The following is a 21,577-nucleotide window of genomic DNA, read 5'->3' on the forward strand; positions in this document are numbered from 1 at the left end:
GAGGTTCCAACTGTACAGCCAGTTCCGCAGCCAGGCTGCCCCTCCTGGAGCTCCGAGGGCCCCACGTGGAGGAGTGGCAGGTCTCAGGACCCCTCCTGTCCATCTGCCCGAACATGGAGGAGCAGGCTGCAGATGTGTTCTCATGGGGTCAACAGGGACCTCTCCAAGGGTCGCAGACCACAGCCTTGAACTGTCGGGGTAGCTTTACCTCTGGCATAGTGACCCCGAGGACGAGTGCAGCCCCCAGGACGGCTCTGTACTGGGTCAGTGCAAGTCTGGGCCTTGACCAGGGCGGGTCCTGCCCGGTTTTCTCCCATTTGGCACAGCTGGAACTCTTCAGCTGGGCCGGCACTCGGGCCTCGCCGTGCACCTCCTGGGAATGCTCTTGTGCTTCACTACTTCTGTTTCTCTAGCCATCCTAGCAAACCACCTCAGACTTGGTGGCATAAAACAGCAATGTCCATTTGTTACTATTATCCTCTTGCGTGGTCTGGGAGTTACGGGCTCAGTCAGTTCTCCCTTAGGGTTTCTCCTGGGTGTAGACGGAGCTGGGTCGGGTCGAGCCACCTCCAAGGCTTCCACGAGCACGGGTGTGGTGGCTGATGCTGGCTGTCAGCTGAGCTCTCAGCACAGGCCCTGGGCCGGGACCCCCAAGTGGACTCTCCTCGTGGATTCTCCTCATGGCCTGGGCTTCCTCAGGGCCTGGCGGCCGGGTTCCCACCCAGGGTGAATGTCCCCAGAGGGGTGCGGATGGAAGCCATTTCACCTCGTCACCCAGGCGCCGAGTAACTTGGTATTGTTTCTCGTGTGTTCTCTTCATTACACGCAAATTCCTGAAGCCCACATTCGAAGGAAGGAGAATTATGTTCCACCTCTTGACAGGAAGGAGTGTCAGAGACTTTGCAGTCATGTTTTAAAGCCACCGCCCCACCTGTGTCTTTGGGTCCCCGAGGACTGCCTCAATGCTTGACCGAGTCTGTTCAGTCCCTGTTCACATTCAGCCTTTGGACTCCTAGGCACTGAAGGCAGGAAGGTGGTGAGAAACTTCTCCCGGATTGCCGAGTTTCTGCCAGCCCTTGTCACCTGGCATGCCCTGCGGTTTAGGGGGATAGCTTCTTGCCAGGAACCAGTTATGTCTCCAGTAGGCGGCCCAGTTTTGCAGACAGAAATAAACATGGGTGGGGGGAGTGCACGTAGAAGAGCCTGTGTTTTTTCTACAGACCTTTCATTTGGTGTTTCAGCAAGGAGACCAGGGTTCTGAGCCTTCTTCAAGTTCGATTTGAGTTCTCCGAGGCTAGCTAAGCAGGATGTCTATGAAATTGAGTCTGGCAGGCACAGCATGTGTCTGTGGCAGAATAGCCCCCAAATGCAGTGTCGCCATGGAGATGAGGGAATAGCACCCAGTAGGGCACCTGTGCCAGGGGCTCGGGCCCAGGCCCAGCATCACCACAGCTAGTTGTCACCACTTTGAGTGACTGGATAATATCATTATGTGTCTGGATAGGAAGGTTTCATGGGCACAGTGAGATTTCCGTTAACTTTTTCTTTTCTTCTTTTTGTTCTCTCTTTTTAATTCGTTATTATTTCCCTAAACTTTGGAAGAAGGGTAGGCAAAGTGTTTGGAGTATGGAAAAGTCCCTCAAGAGGAATTATATTAAAAATGGTGTTAAGAATAAAAACTTAGGTTGGCAGCATAGCATGTTGGATTATTATTTTTACCTAGCCATCTAAAAAAGGATATAGAAATAGCATCTTTCAGCATTCCTGGTATTATCCATTTGGCCTCTTCAGAAAATGGGCAACTGATCATTTTTCTGGAGTTCAGAGCTATAAATAGTGTTTCTGAAAATGACTGATATTCCTAGTTCCAAGCCAGGCTTCAGCAATACATGAACCGTGAACTTCCAGATGTTCAAGCTGGTTTTAGAAAAGACAGAGGAACCAGAGATCAAAGTGCCAACATCCACGGGATCATCGAAAAAGCAAGAGAGTTCCAGAAAAACACCTATTTCTGTTTTATTGACTATGCCAAAGCCTTTGACTGTGTCAATCACAGTCAACTGTGGAAAATTCTGAAAGAGATGGGAATACCAGACCACCTGACCTGCTTCTTGAGAAACCTGTATGCAGGTCAGGAAGCAACAGTTAGAACTGGACATGGAACAACAGACTGGTTCCAGATAAGAAAAGGAGTACATCAAGGCTGTATATTGTCACCCTGCTTATTTAACTTCTATGCAGAGTACATCATGGGAAACGCTGGGCTGGAGGAAGCACAAGCTGGAATCAAGATTGCCAGGAGAAATACCAATAACCTCAGATATGCAAATGACACCACCCTTATGGCAGAAAGTGAAGAAGAACTAAAGAGCCTCTTGATGAAAGTGAAAGTGAAGAGTGAAAAAGTTGTCTTAAAGCTCAACATTCAGAAAACGAAGATCATGGCATCTGGTCCCATCACTTCATGGCAAACAGATGGGGAAACAGTGGACACAGTGTCAGACTTTATTTTTCTGGGCTCCAAAATCACTGCAGATGGTGATTGTAGCCATGAAATTAAAAGACGCTTACTCCTTGGAAGGAAAGTTATGACCAACCTAGACAGCATATTAAAAAGCAGAGACATTACTTTGCCAGCAAAGGTCTGTCTAGTCAGACAGACTAGTGGTTTTTCCAGTGGTCATGTATGGATGTGAGAGTTGGACTGTGAAGAAGACTGAGCACCAAATAACTAATGCTTTTGAAGTGTGGTGTTGGAGAAGACTCTTGAGTGTCCCTTGGACTGAAGGAGATCCAACCAGTCCATCCTAAAGGAAATCAGTCCTGGGTGTTCATTGGAAGGACTGATGTTGAAGCTGAAACTCAAATACTTTGGCCACCTCATGCAAAGAACTGACTCGTTGGAAAAGACCCTGATGCTGGGAAAGATTAAGGGCAGGAGAAGGGGATGACAGAGGATGAGATGGTTGGATGGCATCACAGACTTGATGGACATGGGTTTGGGTGGACTCTGGGAGTTGGTGATGTGTCGACAGGGAGGCCTGGTGTGCTGCAGTTCATGCGGTCACAGAGAGTTGGACACGACTGAGTGACTGAACTGAACTGAACTGATTACTAGTTCTTTCTAGTCTTAACTTTCTTCATCCAGCTTTTGTGGATTAGCAAAAGAACAAAGAACTGATTTATATCTAAATACAAAGGAAAAAGTGTATATATTGTAAAAATAGGGTGATTGATTTAGTTTTTTATATTGTTGTTCAGTCGCTGAGTTGTATCGGATTCTTTATGACCCCGTGGACTGCAGAACACCAGGCTCCTCTGTCCTGCACTATCTCCCAGAGTTTGCTCAGATTCATGTTCATTGAGTCAGTGATGCTATCTAACCATTTCATCTGCCGCCGTCTTCACCATGTGCCCTCAATCTTTCCCAGCATCAGGGTCTTTTCCAGTGAGTTGGCTCTTCCCATCAGGTGGCCAAACTATTGGAGCTTCAGCCTCAGCATCAGTCCTTACAATGAATATTCAGCATTGATTTTTATATTAGGTTAGAAAAAATTTCTGTATTTTGAAAGGTATTGTCTTGAGCAGCCTAGGGGGTCTCCAAAGTGAAATCTCATCTACTCTTATAAAAAAGCAATGCATCTAAATGAAGTATAAATGTTAACTTTTATACATTATACAAGTCAAGAAAACTTGACTGCTGTACTGTACTGAAGATCTCCATCACTTTTGTTATTGTTTCATTTCATGCTGGAATTAAAAAAACTGTCTGTGACATTAACTGGCATTCTTTTAGTTGTATATATGTTTTGTTTAAAGCTTGCAGTTCTTTGTCCAAAGAATGGACAAAGAATGCAGTTCTTTGGACTTTTGCACAAATTATGTCAGTGACTTTGAAATATAAAGCGTCTCAATAAGTATTGCTGGCATAACTATGGCAGTTTCATTAAAATAACATGGGCCAAGACATCTCCACTAAAAGTTAACATCTTGGAAGGCAAGGCATCTTGGCTTAGTTGTCCTTCTCTCATAAAACTTTTGACAGGGAAAAGAGAGTTCTGTTTAATGCTCAGAAATAGAGTTGATATTTTGAGCTGTAACCCAGATATCTTAAAGCAATGGTCAGGTCCTGTTTATAACTGTTAAGTTCTCTGCACATTGATGTCTCTGGATAGCAGACTGTTTTTGCTAACAGAGAAGGAGTTTCCCACTTCTCTCCTGTTTATAAAATTTGAATATTTTTCTCCATGAATGAAACTAATTTTTATAAGTAAATAATGGGTTTTATGGGCTTCCCCTGTGGCTCTGCGGTAAAGAATCCACCTTCAATGCAGGAGACGAAGAGACACAGGTTCAATTCCTGGTTCCGGAGAAGGGCATGGCAATCCACTCCAGTATTCTTGCCTGGAGAATCCCATGAACAGAGGAGTCTGGTGGGCTGCAGTCCATAGGGTCGCAAAGAGTCAGACACGACTGAGTGACTAAACAGCAAGTCTTTTCTGTAGGCTGCTGGTAGTTAGGGCTCTTTTCTCTCAGGTTACCATACTTTGAAATTGTCATAAATTCCATTTCTTTGTTCTCAAGGTAAAAACTCCAGAAATAGTCCCTTACATTTAGTTAATCGACAGTGAGTTTCTGAGGGGAGTGTTTTGGTGCAGTCCCATTTCAAGAGGGACTACTTGGGTGACATTAACATTGATGGTTTGAGAAGTCGTTTGACCCAGCTAATGGGTTTTGGTATTTCATCCATCTGCCACTCGGTACTTGTTGAGAAAAATCTCATAGATTCTTTCTAATATTTATTACCATAAAATGGGACTGTGAATAATCTAAATTTTCATCCTTGAAAGTTCTTATCTATGTAATTTTGAGTTTTGGATGTATGAAAAAGCTTAAACAATACGTAGTGGGAAAAGAAGGTAGTGACTCTCAATATTGTATTAGGAGAATGATAAATGATTTCCAGGGATATTCTCCAGAGGTTCAAATACTGGATATAAATTTGTTTCAGATGACTTTTTAAAGTTATCTTTCAATACTGAAATTTGATGGGTATTAAATAATAATAATAATTCATTATATGATATTTGGGGTTTTAATAGTTAAAGTATTTTACTTCTGCACATCAACAATTGTGAAACATGAAAGTTTTTAAAATACAGTTGGGATGTGGGTTATCATCGTAGCTGTTTAGGATACAAATTAAGAAGAATAGATACTTTAGGGCAGTGTTTCTCAAACATGCAGTTATGTGTCAGCCATTTGAGGAGTTTGTTAACAATGTAGGTACTTAGCCCCTATCCAGTATCCACAAAATCAGTCTCTGAAGTTGAAGCTTGATCATTTTTATTTTTGGATGATTCTGATGTATTTCAGAGTTTACATACCACTGCTTTAGGACATAACCTTTCTGCCATTTTTTCAAGTGATCTACTTATATAGAAATACATTTAGAAAATCTTTGACCCTTTTTCATGAAAGGAAATAATAATAATAGCTGCCATGTATGACCCACCAGGTGACTGCAGCCACAAAATTAAAAGATAGCTTGCTCCTTGGAAAGATAGCCATGATATATCTAGATGTATTAAAAAGCAGAGACATCACTTTGCCAACAAAGGTCCATAAAGTCAAAGCTTTGGTTTTTTCAGTAGTCATATATGGATGTGGAAGTTGGACTATAAAGAAGGCTGAGTGCCAAAGAAGTGATGCTTTCTAACTGAGGTGCTGGAGAAGACTCTTGAGAGTCCCTTGGACTGCAAGGAGATCAAACCAGTCAATCCCAAAGGAAATCAACCCTGAACATTGGAAGGACTGGTGCTGAAGCTCCAATACTTGGCCACCTGATGCAAAGAACTGACTCATTGGAGAAGACCCTGATGCTGGGAAAGATTGAGGAGAAGGGGGCAACAGAGGATGAGATGGTTGGATGGCATCATCGACTCAGTGGACATGAGTTTGAGCAAACTCTGGGAGATAGTGGAGAATAGGGAAGCCTGGTGTGAGGCAGTGCATGGAGTCGCAGAGAGTCTGACACGACTGAGCACCTAAGCATAGCACAGCATAGTCGATTTACAGTATTATATTAGTTTCAGGTATATATACAACATAGTGCCTCAATATTATTATAGGTTGTATTCCTTAAAGTTATTATAGAATAATGCCTGTGTTTGGTCTTTATAATTTTAAAGTCTCTCTTTATGCATGAAATGTGTTCTAAAATGAAGACTTTACATATTATACAGCACCTGGATTGGGACACAGTGAGTTAACATGGGTGTGGGGGCAGCAACAGGTCCTTCCATCAAAAGTGATCTTCCAGGCAAGGGAGAAGGTAGGACAGAGGCAAGGAGGGTGGACCCTGATGAAGAGTCCAGCTGTGCCCAGGGTGGCTTGGCCGTCTTGTGCTGCTGTGAGGGGTGGGGGCAGGGTGGTGGTGGGCTTCCAGGAAGAGAACCCTAGAACCTTTCACGGCTACTGCTCTAAGGCCCAGTGGGGTGGCTTATGCTTTCTCAAACTGGCAGAGTGAACACCTGGCGTCTTACCTAATTGTGGATTTGAATTTTCTCAGCACCCGTCACACAGCCCTAACTTTTACTTAAAAGGAAGAACTTATCCCTCATACTCACAGGGCACAAACAGAGAAAATGAGTCAGTTTTGGTTCAGCCATTTTGTGAACTCATGATAGAAAGAAACATTGAGTTCATTTCTCATATATGCAGAGAGAGGAACTGAAGTTGTATGGGATTCAGCCAAGGAAATAGATTTTGTTACGAAAGTCAGTGATGAGCAGTTGAACTATCAGGGTGAAACATTAAAAAAATCAAGGACTTTCCTAGCGGCCAGTGGTTAAGACCCTGTGCCTCCAATGCAAGGGGCGCAAGTTCGATCTCTGGTCAGGGAACACAAAGATCCCACCTGCCATGCAGTGCGGCCAAAAAGAAGAAATTAAAAGATCGGTGATGACAAAGCACTTTGTCAGTAAATGTGGCATAAACAGAAGTGATGAATACATAGTGCTGAGTTCATTGTTACAGTAAGATATTCTCACAGGAGGCGTGGCATTCACTCGAGAAGAATATAATTATTTTGTATTTTGTATTTTTTACTTTGTAGAGTTTTTTAAAAATCTTTTTAAATGTTGTCTTTTTCTTTAAAAAATTGTTTATTTATTTATGGCTGTGCTGCGTCCTCCTTGCTGCGGGCTTTTCTCTAGTTCCAGCAAGCAGGGGCTGCTCTCCAGTTGCGCTGTGGCAGCTTCTCTGGTTGAGGAGCACGGGCCCTGGAGCACGCAGGCTTCAGTAGCCGCAGCATGCATGCGCAGTAGTTGTGGCCCATGGGCCGAGTCGCTCCATGGCACGTGGGATCGTCTCGGATCAGGGATGGAACCCCTGTCTCCCACATTGACAGACGGATTCTTTGCCGTTGAGCCACCAGGGAAGCCCCTTGTAGACTTTTTCTTTTTAACCATCGCTTTTTTGTTTTGTTTCAATGTAAATGTAAATTGTCTTCCTAGACGTGTTGCAGCAGCTCCACCAGCAGCTGGTAGAAGCTGAGCGGAGGTCCATGACGTACCTGAAACGGTACAACAGGATCCAGGCCGACTACCACAACCTCATCGGAGTCACGGCAGAGCTGGTGGACTCTCTGGAGGCCACGGTCAGTGGCAAGATGGTAAGGAGGTCCCCCATCGTCCACGTGTCTTCTTGAGATAAAGAAGAGTCGCAGGCACGGATGATTCCTCGCCACCCCCAGCCAGTGACACTTGCCCCCCAACTTTACAAAGCTGGGTGCAGCTGTTTATCACGCCGCTGCAGGATTTCGTCCATGTTTCCTGACACATTACCTACTGCGTCTTTATTTCTTTAGCCTGTTCTTAGTGTTAGCAAAGAATAAATGGGCAGCAGAAAAAAAAATCATGTTGTAGCATAAAAACGAGGGGAGATATTCTTTTGGTATATAGGAGACCTATAGGTTTTCATATACTGATTTTGTATCCAGTAACCTTTCTGAACTCCATTAATCTGAGAGATTGTTTTGATCAATTTTCCTGTATTCTAGATTCCCAGTCGTATCACTTTCAAATAGTGATTTTTTTTTTTCCTTGTATATCCCAACTTTCTTTTTCCCCCCACTTAACTGATTAGCTAAGACCCTGGGAGTTGAATGAGCTCATGGGCATGTTTGTCTTATTTCTGACTTTAATGGGAGTGACTTGAGTGTTTTACTCAATAAAAAAATAGAAAGCATAATAAATCACATTCTGGAAATAGAATTTTTTTTATTGGAAATAATTGTGGGTTCACGTGTGATTTTAAGGCATAGTGCAGAGAGTCCTTGTACCCTCTTCCCAGTTTCCACCAGTTGTAATAGTTTGCAAAACGATAGTACAGTGTCTCAGCCAAGATACTGGCACTGATACAATCTATTGCTTTATCCTAATTTCCCCAGTTTTACTTGTACTCCTGTGTGTGTCTATATGTGTGTGTTTTAAGCTTTATACAACTTTGTCACCAATATAGATTAATGTATTCAACTTGCTTTAACACCTTAAAAATGTGATTACAAAATGAAATGTATTCTAGAAATTTTTGAAAATATAGAACTATGCAAAAATAAGATTAAAATTACCTGCCATTATCTCACTTAGTAATAACACTTGTTAACATTCCAGACTTTTTTTTCCCAAAACTTGGATACATGTGTTTTACAGAAATGGGCTCAGTTCACACAGTCTTCTGGTCTGCTTTTCTCCTAAATACCGAATCATGCGTTCTTTTTTTTTTTTTATCTTTTAACTTTACAATATTGTATTGGTTTTGCCATATATCAACATGAATCTGCCCTAGGTATACACGTGAATGGCATCGAATCATGCATTCTTGAAGTCATTAAATATCCTCCTACGATGCTCACCTCTTGTGGCTGTTTTCTATCAGGTTATTTAGCGTGTCGGGTCTCTGTTGTTGGACATTAGCGTTGTTTCTAGATTTTTACTTTCATAAGGGCTCATTTAAGTCACCACTTGAAAGGAATCAGTTATGCAGTTCCCTGGGATTACCCCAGAACTCTAGGCCAGAGCAACAACTGTGGATTGCTTTTTGCTATAACAGCTTGTGAAAGTGAAAGTCACTCAGTCTTGTCTGACTCTTTGCCACCCCATGGACTGCACAGTCCATGGAATTCTCCAGGCCAGAATACTGGAGTGTTTCCAGTATTTTCCCTTCTCCAGGGGATCTTCCCAACCCAGGGATCAAACCCAGGTCTCCTGCATTGCAGGTGGATTCTTTTAAATATGTTTTAATACCCTACACTGAAACGTCTCTGTCCAGATGAAAACACAGCAGACAAACGTTCACAGAACAGCTGAAAGTTGCATGGTGTGGCTGGAATGGCCGAAGCTAGGGGGTGGGGAGTGGCGTGTGTTGGAAGACGAGGCGAGGGAGGTGCATCGGGGACGATCACGGAGAGATTTGTAGACTGTACTTAGGAACTTGTGCTTCACCCTGCAGTTAGTGAGGAGCATTTGAAATGTGTATCTTGAAAATTGTTCGGGTTTTTTAGTTTTGAAAAACTAAAACTGACTTTTCTTTAGTACAGAGAAGTACCAGAAACAAAACAAAGATGGCTTATATAATCACTGTTAACAAAAAAATGAAGAAAAGAAGGCATGTACACTGAAAATTCAAATAGTACAGAAATAAAAGAAAACGTGTTTTCCTTTTGCCGTCTCTCCTATTAGACAATAACTGCCATCGTCGTGGTGTGGCTGCCACGGCCAGGTTTGATGTGATGCCAGGCGTGGCCCGCTGACCACAGGTGGGACCTGAGTTCTTACTGCTGGAATGTGGGAGCAGAGGCCCACACACCACCAGGCAGGGGGTTAAAAGGGCCTCCAGTATCAAGACAGGGAGACATGGGCTTGGGGCAGGGGGCAGCACTGGAATCTGAACTAGCTTGTTTTTAATGTAAAAGAAATACACGCTCATAGTAAAAAACTGAAACACTTCAGAGGAGTATATAGTTAAGAACAAAAGACCCCTTCCACACACAGTTCCTTAGTCTCGTTTTCTTGCAAGATTAACACTTGTGTTTTACTTCAGAACATACATGTGTGCGCATGTGCATACATACATACTACTTGGGGTTATGGAACCCATTATCCTTCTCAAACTTGGTATTTCACTTTCAGCATATCTTGGAAATCTTTCCACATGACCACACACTGCTTAATTGTTTTTAATGCGTGTACATTATTCCACTGTAAGGGTGAGCCATAATTTGTCAGATCTCTGATGATGAACATTTAGATTTTTTTGTTTGTTATAACACAAAATGTTGTACATACTGTATATATCCTTATATATACAGTATACCCTTGAATGTAGGGAAGATAAGCACCTGAATGGAATTGCTAGGTCAGAAGTTATGGGCATTAAAGTTTTGATAGATGTTGCCAAATTATTTCCTCAAAGATTTCAACAATGTCTACCACCCTCCACCCCTAGTAGCATATCAGAATATCTATTTCTTCACACACTTGCCAACATTAGGCATGATTATACTTTGAAATTTTTGCTGGTTGGGTAAGTCAGTCAGTCAGTTCAGTCGCTCAGTCGTGTCCGACTCTTTGTGACCCCATGAACTGCAGCACGCCGGGCCTCCCTGTCCATCACCAACTCCCGGAGTTCACCCAAACCCATGTCCATTGAGTAAAACTTGGTATTCTGAATGTTTCAACTTACATTTCTTTAATTATGTGTGAGGCCAAATATATTTTCATATGTTTTTTTTTGCCACATGTCCTGTCCTCTTTTGTTTTAAGCAAGAAGGTGACAGAATCAGATTTCCGCGTTAAAGAAATGGTTCTGGTACCAAAGGAGAGGAGGCAATCTCAGAAGCAAAGGGTTGCTCCAAAGTCTCAGAAATCACAGAAAACTCTAGGAGTCTGAACTGAAAAGTGTCCACTGTGTCTGCCATTTAGAAAGTCACTGGTGGTGGCCTTTACCATGGGAGTTTCTGTGGGGGCCAGGCAGACGGGGGCTCAGCTGGGGTGTGTGGACAGGTAAAGGGAGGGCGCGGTAGCAGATGTCGGCTGTTCTTTTAAGGACCGTGGCTGTAAAGGAGGAACATCGAGAGGGTGGTTGATAGATGAGGACCTTGGAAGGAGCGAGGGGAAGGTATTTTTGAAATATGAGACATATCTGGACACGTTTCTAGGTTGTAGGGATGGAACTGGTATAAAAGGAAAGGCGAGATGCACAGGATGAACAAGGGGTGTTTGAATTTTGATCCTGCAGGCATTCAGAGGAGATGGGCTGAGGATAATGTAGGGGGTGCAGCTTGAGATGGAGCCCAGACGACCCGAGAAGTTCTCCACGAGGAACAGTCTTTCTTGTGGCTGAAACAGACCCGAGGTTTCCAGGGGCCAGACAGGAGAAACACAGGGAGAGAAGGGGTCTAGTCCAGTGTTCCTGCTCCTTCCAACCCACCAGTCGGTTGAGTAGTCGTCCTCTTGTAGGCATGAGTGAGTGAGCATTGGGAAGGGATGCCTGTTACATTAGCACGTGGGAGTTCACCAGACAGAGTCAGGAGACTGGGAAAAGAAGTGTCCCTCCAACAGTCAGGCATAGAAAAAGTCTGGAAGGAGGTAAAACTGTCTGGTGGCTCAGTGGTAAAGAATCCACCCGCAATACGGGAGACGCAGGTTCGATCCCTGGGTCAGGAATATCTCCCGGAAAAGAGAAAAGCAATCCAGTCCAGTATACTTGCCTGGAAAATCCCATGGACAGAGGAACCTGGCAGGTTACAGTCCATGGGGTTGCAGAAGAAGTTAGACACAACTTAGCAACTAAACAGCAACAACCTCTAGGGATTGGCTTGTGGGGCAGGGTGGACTGGTGACAGTTTCAGATCAGATCAGATCAGTCACTCAGTCGTGTCCGACTTTTTGCGACCCCATGAATCGCAGCACGCCAGGCCTCCCTGTCCATCACCAACTCCCGGAGTTCACCAAGACTCCCATCCATCGAGTCAGTGATGCCATCCAGCCATCTCATCCTCTGTCGTCCCCTTCTCCTCCTGCCCCCAATCCCTCCCAGCATCAGAGTCTTTTCCAATGAGTCAACTCTTCACACGAGGTGGCCAAAGTACTGGAGTTTCAGCTTTAGCATCATTCCTTCCAAAGAAATCCCAGGGCTGATCTCCTTCAGAATGCACTGGTTGGATCTCCTTGCAGTTCAAGGGACTCTCAAGAGTCTTCTCCAACACCACAGTTCAAAAGCATCAATTCTTCAGCACTCAGCCTTCTTCACAGTCCAACTCTCACATCCATACATGACCACAGGAAAAACCATAGCTTTGACTAGACGAACCTTTGTTGGCAAAGTAATGTCTCTGCTTTTGAATATGCTATCTAGGTTGGTCATAACTTTCCTTCCAAGGAGTAAGCGTCTTTTAATTTCATGGCTGTAGTCACCATCTGTAGTGATTTTGGAGCCCAGAAAAATAAAGTCTGACACTGTTTCCACTGTTTCCCCATCTATTTCCCATGAAGTGATGGGACCGGATGCCGTGATCTTTGTTTTCTGAATGTTGAGCTTTAAGCCAACTTTTTCACTCTCCACTTTCACTTTCATCAAGAGGCTTTTTAGTTCCTCTTCACTTTCTGCCATAAGGGTGGTGTCATCTGCATATCTGAGGTTATTGATGTTTCTCCCAGCAATCTTGATTCCAGCTTGTGTTTCTTCCAGTCCAGCATTTCTCATGATGTACTCTGCATATAAGTTAAATTGGGGCACTCTTAACCTCTTTTTTTTTTTGACCACACGGCTTGTGGTATCTTAATTCGCTGACCAGGGATGGGACCCGGACCTTTGGCAATAAGAGGAGAGTCCTAATGACTGAATCACCAGGGAATTCTCATTTTAATATATATTTTTAAAAAAGACGTAAGATGAGAAGAAAACGTTTCAGAGATTACCGCCTTAGATGCTGGATATCAGTCCTGAATCATGGTGGCTAATGAGAGAGGTATGAGAGCTGAAGAAAGAGGCCATTGTGTCAACTGCTTTGATGCAGAAGTAACCCAGATCCCATTGTCAAGCACTGGGTGGTTCATGACAAGTCTCCATCACTCACTCATTTACGGTTTACTGAGCATCTACCATGTGCTGGGCTCTCCCCTGATCCCCGAGACACAGAGCCATAGGCCTCCTTCATCTCTTCCCATAGGTCCGGAAAGCAGGAGGCAGACCCGTTGGTTTTCTTGAGTCCACTGCTTAAGCCCAGATCTTTAGATTTTAAGCCTGGCATGCTTTCTATCATGACTTTCCATCCATTTTTACCGCTCCCTCCTCCCCCTGCCCTACCATGACTTCACTGCTTGAATTAACAAAAAATTGGTTTAAAATCAAGTTTATTTTATGAGAATTCCCTGGCTGTCCAGTGGTTAGGCGCTTTCACTGCAGAGGGCTCAGGTTCAATCCCTGGTCAGGGAACTAAGATCCCACCAGCCAGGCAGTGTGACCAAAACAAAAAGTTTATTTTGCAGGACAGCGGGAGTATGTTAAGTGCAATTACATGACTTAAAGTATGCTATCCCGTGGTCACACCTGGAGACTGTTAGTTTTCTCATCAGGCTCAACTCGCCAGAGCCCCGATATTAAAGCAAAATCTCACCTCCACAGCCGCGGCTGTGGAGAGTCAGTGCCCACACCAGCCAGGGCAACACTCACCAGCCATCCGTCCTCTGTTCCCTGCAGATCACCCCCGAGTACCTGCAGAGCGTCTGCGTCCGCCTCTTCAGCAACCAGATGCGGCAGAGCCTGGCGCACAGCGTGGACTTCACGAGGCCCGGCACGGTGAGGCCCGCAGATTTCACCATGTGTGTTAGTCGCTCTCATGTCCGACTCTTTGTGACCCCATGGACTGTAGCCCACCAGGCTTCTCTGTCCATAGGATTCTCCAGGCAAGGATACTGGAGTAGGTTGCCATAGATTTCACCATGCCATAAATTTAAAAAATGAGAGAGCAGGAGAAAATACATTCGGGAGTCTGCATTTCAGCAGGCTTTGGAGATCTGTACTTTCCCAGAAGGAAAAGAAAGCTGTTTTTGGAGAGTGAACAGCTGGAAGGCAGCCTCCTGCAGGGGGAGACAGGCTGGTCTGTTCCAGGTGGGGCCGCTCTGTGGGCACCAGGGCTGGTAACAGCAGGTCAGGAGGAACCCAAGGCAACTTCGTCGTCTTTTACAGGCAACTCCCAGGTCTCTCTTTAACTTTATACTTAGAGTCATTGCAAACTTACAGAAAAGTTGCAAAAATAGCCCAGGACAGGAGTCCATGAACTGAAAACTCCCTTGGGAGACGCTGGTGTACTCTGTCTGCCCCTTGGTTAAGGACCCAACTAACTTGGGAAACACCAACCTGCCGCCTGGTCCAGAGGCCGAGGGAAGCGCCAGGTGATTCTGAGGCACCCCCGAGGGTCAGGGTTCCCCCGCAGGTTCAGAGCCCACCCCCGAGGGTCAGAGCCCCTCCCCAGGGTCAGAGCCCACCCCCGAGGGTCAGAGCCCCCCCCGCCATGAGGGTCAGAGCCCATCCCCAGGGGTCAGAGGCTCTCTCTGAGTGCCAGAGCCCCCGCAACAGTCAGAGCCCCCACTCCCCAAGAGTCAGAGCCCCTCCCGCCAAGGGTGAGAGCCACCCCCTGAGAGTCAGAGCTCCCCTCCAGGGTCAGATCCCCTCCCCCCCAGGTTCAGAGGACCCACCCCCCAGAGTCAGAGCCCTCCACCCCAGGTTCAGAGTCCCTCCCCAAAGGTCAGAGCACCCTCCCCAGGGTCAGAGCCCCTCCCCCCGAGAGTTAGAGCCCCCCTACCCCCCACTTTGAAGATCAAAGCCCTCCCTACATTCAGAGCCCCCTTCCAGGGTCAGAGCCCCTCCCCCTGACATCAGAGCCCTCCTCACTCCCTCTGCGGGTTAGGGCCCTGGTTTTTACTGAAGTGTTTCAACATTAACGCTAGGATCTTCTCTTCATAAACAGAGTCCTTTTTTAGTTTTAAAATAATCTACCTCGTTCTTAAAAAGATTTGAAGCAACTTATTATTACAAGAAAACACACGTATGAGAAATGAAAAATATAGAAAATAAAGATAAAGAAATTTTGGTTACAATTCATAGACACTGAAAGTAGATTGGTGGTTGCCAAGGGGTAGGGGAAATGGGGAGATATTGATCAAGGGGCACAGACATCCAGTTTTAAGACGATTATGTTCTGGGGATGTAATTGACAGCACGATGACTATAGTTAACAATACTCTATTGTGAACTTGACGGCTTCTAAAGGAATAGTTCCTAAATGTTTATACTAGAAAAAGCAGGTGAGGTGACAGCTGTGTATTGTGGTAATCATGTCACAATACACACCTTTATCCAGTTATCACACTGTACACCTTGAACTCACACAATGATACATGTCCGTTATATCTCAGTGATGCTGGAGGGAAAATAAAAATGATGGTTAAAGGAAAACAAGGGTGAGAAAAATAAAAGTAAGCCAGGCTAAGGCTGGTATAAAAAATGCATGTGGGGAAGGAGGCCTAGAATTAGCGCCGGCTTTCCAGTAGCCAGGGCAGAAAGCAGTTACATGATTTATTTATAAAGGAAGAGACAATGATATTCATTGCATCAAAGACATTTGTGCTGAACATGCAGCCTCCGAAGCACAACGGTAAAATGAACACCCATGAGCCCCTCACACGTGCCCACAATAGACCATCTCAGTGCCGCCAGCGTCCCCTGGTGCCCTTTAGACCGTGAACTTTTTCCAACTCACAGTTTAAAAGCAAGTTGTTACATACATTATTTTTGAAGATTGACAGGTCAAAAAAACCGCTGCATGGGCAATGCTGTAGCTCAGACCTGAGGAGAGTTCCTCTCGTGGATCTTGGTAGAAAGGATGTGGTACCATCCTTGTGAGCCAGCGTCCTTGACCGTGTCCTTGAGGCGCACGTGGAAGGACTGGCCAGCCGCTGCTGTGTCGGCTGCGCCACACGTGGACAGTGAAGGATAGGAGCTGTGGCGTCTGTGCTTTAGGATATGGCTGCAATGACGTCTGTGTACAGAAATCTTAGTGAGTCGGCCATTTTTCTTAAATGTCAGTTAAGTACACACAGACATCTGAGTCTCAAACAAGTGACTTCCTCGTGGGCCCTCTAGGATGGGGGGCTTCAAGCCTCCTCCCTGAGGACTGGCTGAGTTGAGTTTTTATGTCCTGTATATGCTTGGCTGTAAGTCATCAGCCTTGGGATGACTTTAAGGATCAGAGTGTCTTTACCAAAAACAGTGGCTTTCTAGGGACTTCCCTGGTGGTCCAGTGGCTAAACGCCATGCTCCCAGTTCAGGAGGCCGAGGTTCAATCAATCCCCTCATCAGGGAACTATTCACAGACCCCACATGCTACAACTAAGGTAAATTTTTAACCATAAATTGAAAGAGACCCCACATGCCTGAGGCAGGGCACAAAACAAACAAACAAAACAAACTGATGTCATATTTAAAAGGAGCAGTATAAAAGGGGATGGCGCACAACACACAGGACATTTCACCCCACGAGAGGTCGCCTTCATTTGCTCAGAGGCTGGGCCTGCCACCCTCCCGTGTTGCAGGGACACCGAGGTACAGAGTCGAAGCCTCAGAATCGCAGGAGGGGGGTGAACTCTGCTTATCTTCACTCATGACCGTTTTTTTTTTCCTACTGAGTCATTGACTTACCAGGCAATAAAAGCTGCAAAGTCTTTTATTGTTCCTATTATATTTTTCTTACACGATGATAAAAAAGTAGATAAGGGGTCATTATGAAAGTGTACAGGATATTGTCGTTGATCAGGCATGCCTAACATCAGTGTGTAGTATCAGATTTATAACGTATGGAGAGGAAATTAGGATACAATTTAGATGGGCTGTCCGGTGACTGAGCTGATAGGATCTAGGATTCGGAGGATAAGTGCGTGTAAGTGTTAGTCACTCAGTTGTGTCCAACCCTTTGAGATCCTATGGACTGTAGCCCGCCAGGCTTCTCTGTCCATGAAATTCTCCAGGCAAGAATACTGGAGTGGGTTGTCATTCCCTTCTCCAGGGGATCTTCCCGACCTAGGAATTAAACCCAGACTTCCTCATCTGAGGTCTCCTCAGATTCTTGACCATCTGAGCCACCAGGAGGGAAGCCCTTTGGAAGGAGATTGCTTTTTTATTTTTTTTAAGGGGAATATATTCTATCCTAAGGGCTTCCCCAGTGGTTCAGCAGTCAAGAACCCACCTGCTATGCAGGAGACACGACAGCGACCATGGGTTCAGCCTCTGGGTCGGGAAGATCCCCTGGAGAAGGAAATGGCAACCCGCTCCAGTATTCTTGCCTTGAGAATCCCATGGACAGAGGAGCCTGGTGGACTGCAGTCCATGGGATCGCAAAGAGCTGGACACCACCGAGCAACTAAACAACAAAATTCTACTCTAAGTCCAAACAGAATGTCATCAATTTCAAGATAAATAGGTGAGCACAGACCAGCCTTCTTTCTAGCCTGGTCCTTGATCAACTTCTCTTCGGGCTTATTCACTGTATTCATGGAGAAGCCTGGCCAGGACCCATCATAAAACAGCTGCATCTTCTACAAAATGTAGTACTTTGATCTGGTTTTTAAATCTGACTACTAAGAATCTGGCCCTCTGTAACCTCATTCACTGTTGAAAGTTCCGAAGGGTTCAGTAAATCGCACCCTTCTTCCCCTGGAGCTCCGAACCAGTTGAAAAATAAATAGAATGAAGGAAAATGGAACTGAAGGTATTGCTGCTGATTCTGAGAAAGCTTATATTGGAGAATGTGGGGGGGCTTTTGGTAGGCAAGTGGGTTACCTACTTTTCAGCCCTGGAATTAAAGAAACATTCTCACTCAGTCATGGACAGTGAAGGCCAGTCCCTCACCCAACCTCCTCCACCCACACAACCTCACTGCCCAGAGGAAGGGGGCAGAGGGTAGTGCAAATCCAGCCAGTCACCCCCTCTGGGGAGTGTGTGTAAAGATTACCCTGGTGGAGGGCCCCATGGGGAACCCAGAGATGTGTTTCTACCCTACCTCGTTCCTGCCCAGGTAACTATCCCAGAGTCTGCTGCATTATCAGAGTTGTCTGTTGCTGTGCCGTGCTCAATCATGTCCAACTCTTTGCAACCCCATGAACTGTAGCCGACCAGACTCCTCTGTCCATGGGATTCTTCAGGCAAGAATACTGGAGTGGGTTGCCATTTCCTCCTCCAGGGGATCTTCCTGACTCAGGGGTTGAACCCACATCTCTTTCATCTCTTGCATTGGCAGGCAGATTCTTTACCACTGTACCACCTGAGAAGCATTATCAGAGTTGGCTGACAGATCTGGATGCTCCTAGGATTAATAACAGGTTAAATTTTTGAGATGAGAACTCTCCCACATAGCCTCTTCCAGTTGGGCTGCTTGTCACCACCCTAACCCCAGGCTTATCGTGCCGTGGTCCCTACTGTCAGGCTCCAAACCCTGGGCCATGATTTACTGGGATATGAGATGAATCTGGGGCTTCCCAGGTGGTGCTAGTGGTGAAGAACCCAGCCACCAATGCAGGAGATGCGAGTTCAATGCCTGGGTTGAGAAGAGCCCCACTCCAGTATTCTTGCCTGGAGAATCCCCATGGACAGAGGAGCCTGGCGGGCTACAGTCCATGGGGTGGCAGAGTCGGACACCACTGAAACGACTTAGCACACACACATGCATGAGATGAATCTGATTTCATACTATCAAGTATCTAGTGATAAATAGTAAAAGGAGAAGCTTCTTCTAAGAGCACGAGAAGGAGAGTTTTTTGTCTTCTAAGATTATTCAGTTCAGTTCAGTTCAGTTCAATTCCGACTCTTTGGGACCCCATGAATTGCAGCCACCAGGCCTCCCTGTCCATCACCAACTCCCGGAGTTCATTCAAACTCATGTCCATTGAGTCGGTGATGCCATCTTCTCCTCCTTCCCTCAATCCCTGCCAGCATCAGTCTTTTCCAATGAGTCAACTGTTCGCATGAGGTGGCCAAAGTACTGGAGTTTCAGCTTTAGCATCATTCCTTCCAGAGAACACCCAGGGCTGATCTCCTTTGGAATGGACTAGTTGGATCTCCTTGCAGTCCAAGGGACTCTCAAGAGTCTTCTCCAACATCACAGTTCAAAAGCATCAATTCTTCAGGGCTCAGCTTTCTTCACAGTCCAACTCTCACATCCATACACGACCACTGGAAAAACCATAGCCTTGACTAGGCGGACTTTTGTTGGCAAAGTAATGTCTCTGCTTTTTAATATGCTATCTAGCTTGGTCATAACTTTCCTTCCAATGAGTAAGTGTCCTTTAATTTCATGGCTGCAATCACCATCTACAGTGATTTTGGACCCCCAAAAAATTAAGTCTGACACTATTTCCACTGTTTCCCCATCTATTTCCCATGAAGTGATGGGACCAGATACCATGATTTTCGTTTTCTGAATGTTGAGCTTTAAGACAACTTTTTCACTCTCCTCTTTCACTTTCATCAAGAGGCTTTTTAGTTCTTCACTTTCTGCCATAAGGGTGGTGTCATCTGCATATCTGAGGTTATTGATATGTCTCCCAGCAATCTTGATTCCAGCTTTTGCTTCTTCCAGCCCAGCGTTTCTCATGATGTACTCTGCGTATAAGTTAAATAAGCAAGGTGACAATATACAGCCTTAACGTACTCCTTTTCCTATTTGGAACCAGTCTGTTGTTCCATGTCCAGTACAAGAACTACACAAATATGTGTCAGCTGGAAAATGTATAACAGTTTAGCAGGAAATGGAGTGAAGCACAAATCCCTTCCCTGCCTCACACCCACCCCCTCCCGCTTCCTCCACAGGTGACACTGTTTTATATGCATTTTCCAAACCTTTAAAAACTATATAAAACTGAGATTTTATTAGATACGTCCTTCTGCAGCTGTCTCTTTTAACTTAATGGTACATTTTCAAGAGTCTTTCATGTCCTTTTAGCATATTTATATCTTCCTTATCTTTTTTTTTTTCCTTATCTTTTAGAATCTTAATTTGACAACAGTATGGTTCATTTAACCATTCCTCTGGTAGACATTGTCAGTTTTTTGCCATTTCTAACAGTGCAACATCTGTCTTTGTGTGCTGCAAACAGCATTTAAAAATGCCGTGGAATACCTTTCTCCTCTTAGCCACCTGTTTGCAGTGGGTAAGCTTGAATGCAGAGACACTCTCAAGGTGGACACCTGAGCACAGCCCCCTGGGTGAGTCCCAAAGCCCACCCAGTGGCACCTCTGGGTTTGTGATTCTTCAGATGGGAAAGTTTCCATTTAAATCCAACCTTATTGGAGAAAATGGCTTATTTAGAAATTAACCCTCCCTTTCTCACACAACTCCCAGTAGGCCCCACTGGAAGTATAAGAACTTCCCTGGTGATCCAGTAGCTAAGATTCTGCACTCCCAATGCAGGGGGTCTGGGTCCAACCCATGGTCAGGGAACTGGATCTCACACGCCACAAGTAAGAGTTCCCATGCCGCAACTAAGAGTTTGCATGCTTCATCTGAGACCCAGTGCAGCCAAATAAATAAAATTAAAAAAAAAAGAAATGTAAGTTATAATACTTCCAGATCTGAATATACTAAATATATATAGTATTAATATTAAATATACTAAATTTAAATTTAGTATATTTAAATATACTAAAAGCATTAAATATACTAAAAGCTCAGGACATGTGACTCTTTGGAGGAATCTGCTTCCAAAATCACCCATCTTTGTTAGCAGTAACAACCTGCAGAGAGCTGGGGTGGTGGCCGTGACAGTGACCCTTTTGGGATGGGGCCTTGTGCAGTTGTTCAGGAAGCCTTGCTGTGATGCTGTTCCACGAAGGAGAGCATTTCCTGAAGCTTCCAGCAGGGGGTGCTGTGGCTCCCCCTGCCCTGCCTCCTGGCTTTGTGTCTGTCTGTTCAGGGTCTCCCTCTTTCTGTCCTGATTAAAGCAACATTTTCTGCCTGGTCTCAGTCTCAAAGCCCTTAAATCTCTGATGGCTCCTTCTCATGGGAGCTGGAGTGACCTTTTTGGTTGTGTCTTTTTTTTTTTTTTTTTTTTGGCCACAAATGGGATCTAGTTCCCTGACCAGGGATTGAATCTGCGCCCCCTGCATAAGATACCACAGAGTCTTAACCACTGGACTGGGCCAGGGAAGCTCCTGGCTGTGTCCTATTTATTTAGCCCAAAGGTTTCAGGAAGTATTTAGGTATGTACAGGAACCTGACCTTGTCACTCTACCTTGCGTAATAGCTGTCTGTCACTGCTTGCAGTCCAAAGTGCTCCGCGTGAGTCCTCAGCCCTCCATGATGTGATGCCTGTCCATCTATCCAGGCCCGACTCTGGTCACAGAAACCCCGAGGAGCCCCAGCATGCCCGCCCCTGGCCCCAGGTGCTCAGACACCTCCAGGCTATGGGGTGGAGGGACAGGGCCAAGGGCAGTGCCCTCAGCGACCTGGGGAGCCAGAGAG

The 21,577-nt window shown here is 45.3% G+C and overlaps 1 protein-coding gene across 8 annotated transcripts in view; it reads left to right on the forward strand.

Annotated features, from left to right (window-relative positions):
• ARMC9 (armadillo repeat containing 9) overlaps positions 1-21,577 on the forward strand; it is a 178,616-nt gene that overhangs the window by 22,722 nt on the left and 134,317 nt on the right. For all 8 annotated transcript variants that reach the window (XM_027516141.1, XM_027516155.1, XM_027516110.1 and 5 more), the window contains 2 exons: positions 7,518-7,675; positions 13,765-13,863. In XM_027516141.1, coding sequence (XP_027371942.1) covers positions 7,518-7,675; positions 13,765-13,863 — 257 coding nt within the window. The remainder of the gene's footprint in view (positions 1-7,517; positions 7,676-13,764; positions 13,864-21,577) is intronic.

This window comes from Bos indicus x Bos taurus, chromosome 2 (assembly GCF_003369695.1).
Source record: "Bos indicus x Bos taurus breed Angus x Brahman F1 hybrid chromosome 2, Bos_hybrid_MaternalHap_v2.0, whole genome shotgun sequence".
Taxonomy (NCBI): domain Eukaryota; kingdom Metazoa; phylum Chordata; class Mammalia; order Artiodactyla; family Bovidae; genus Bos; species Bos indicus x Bos taurus.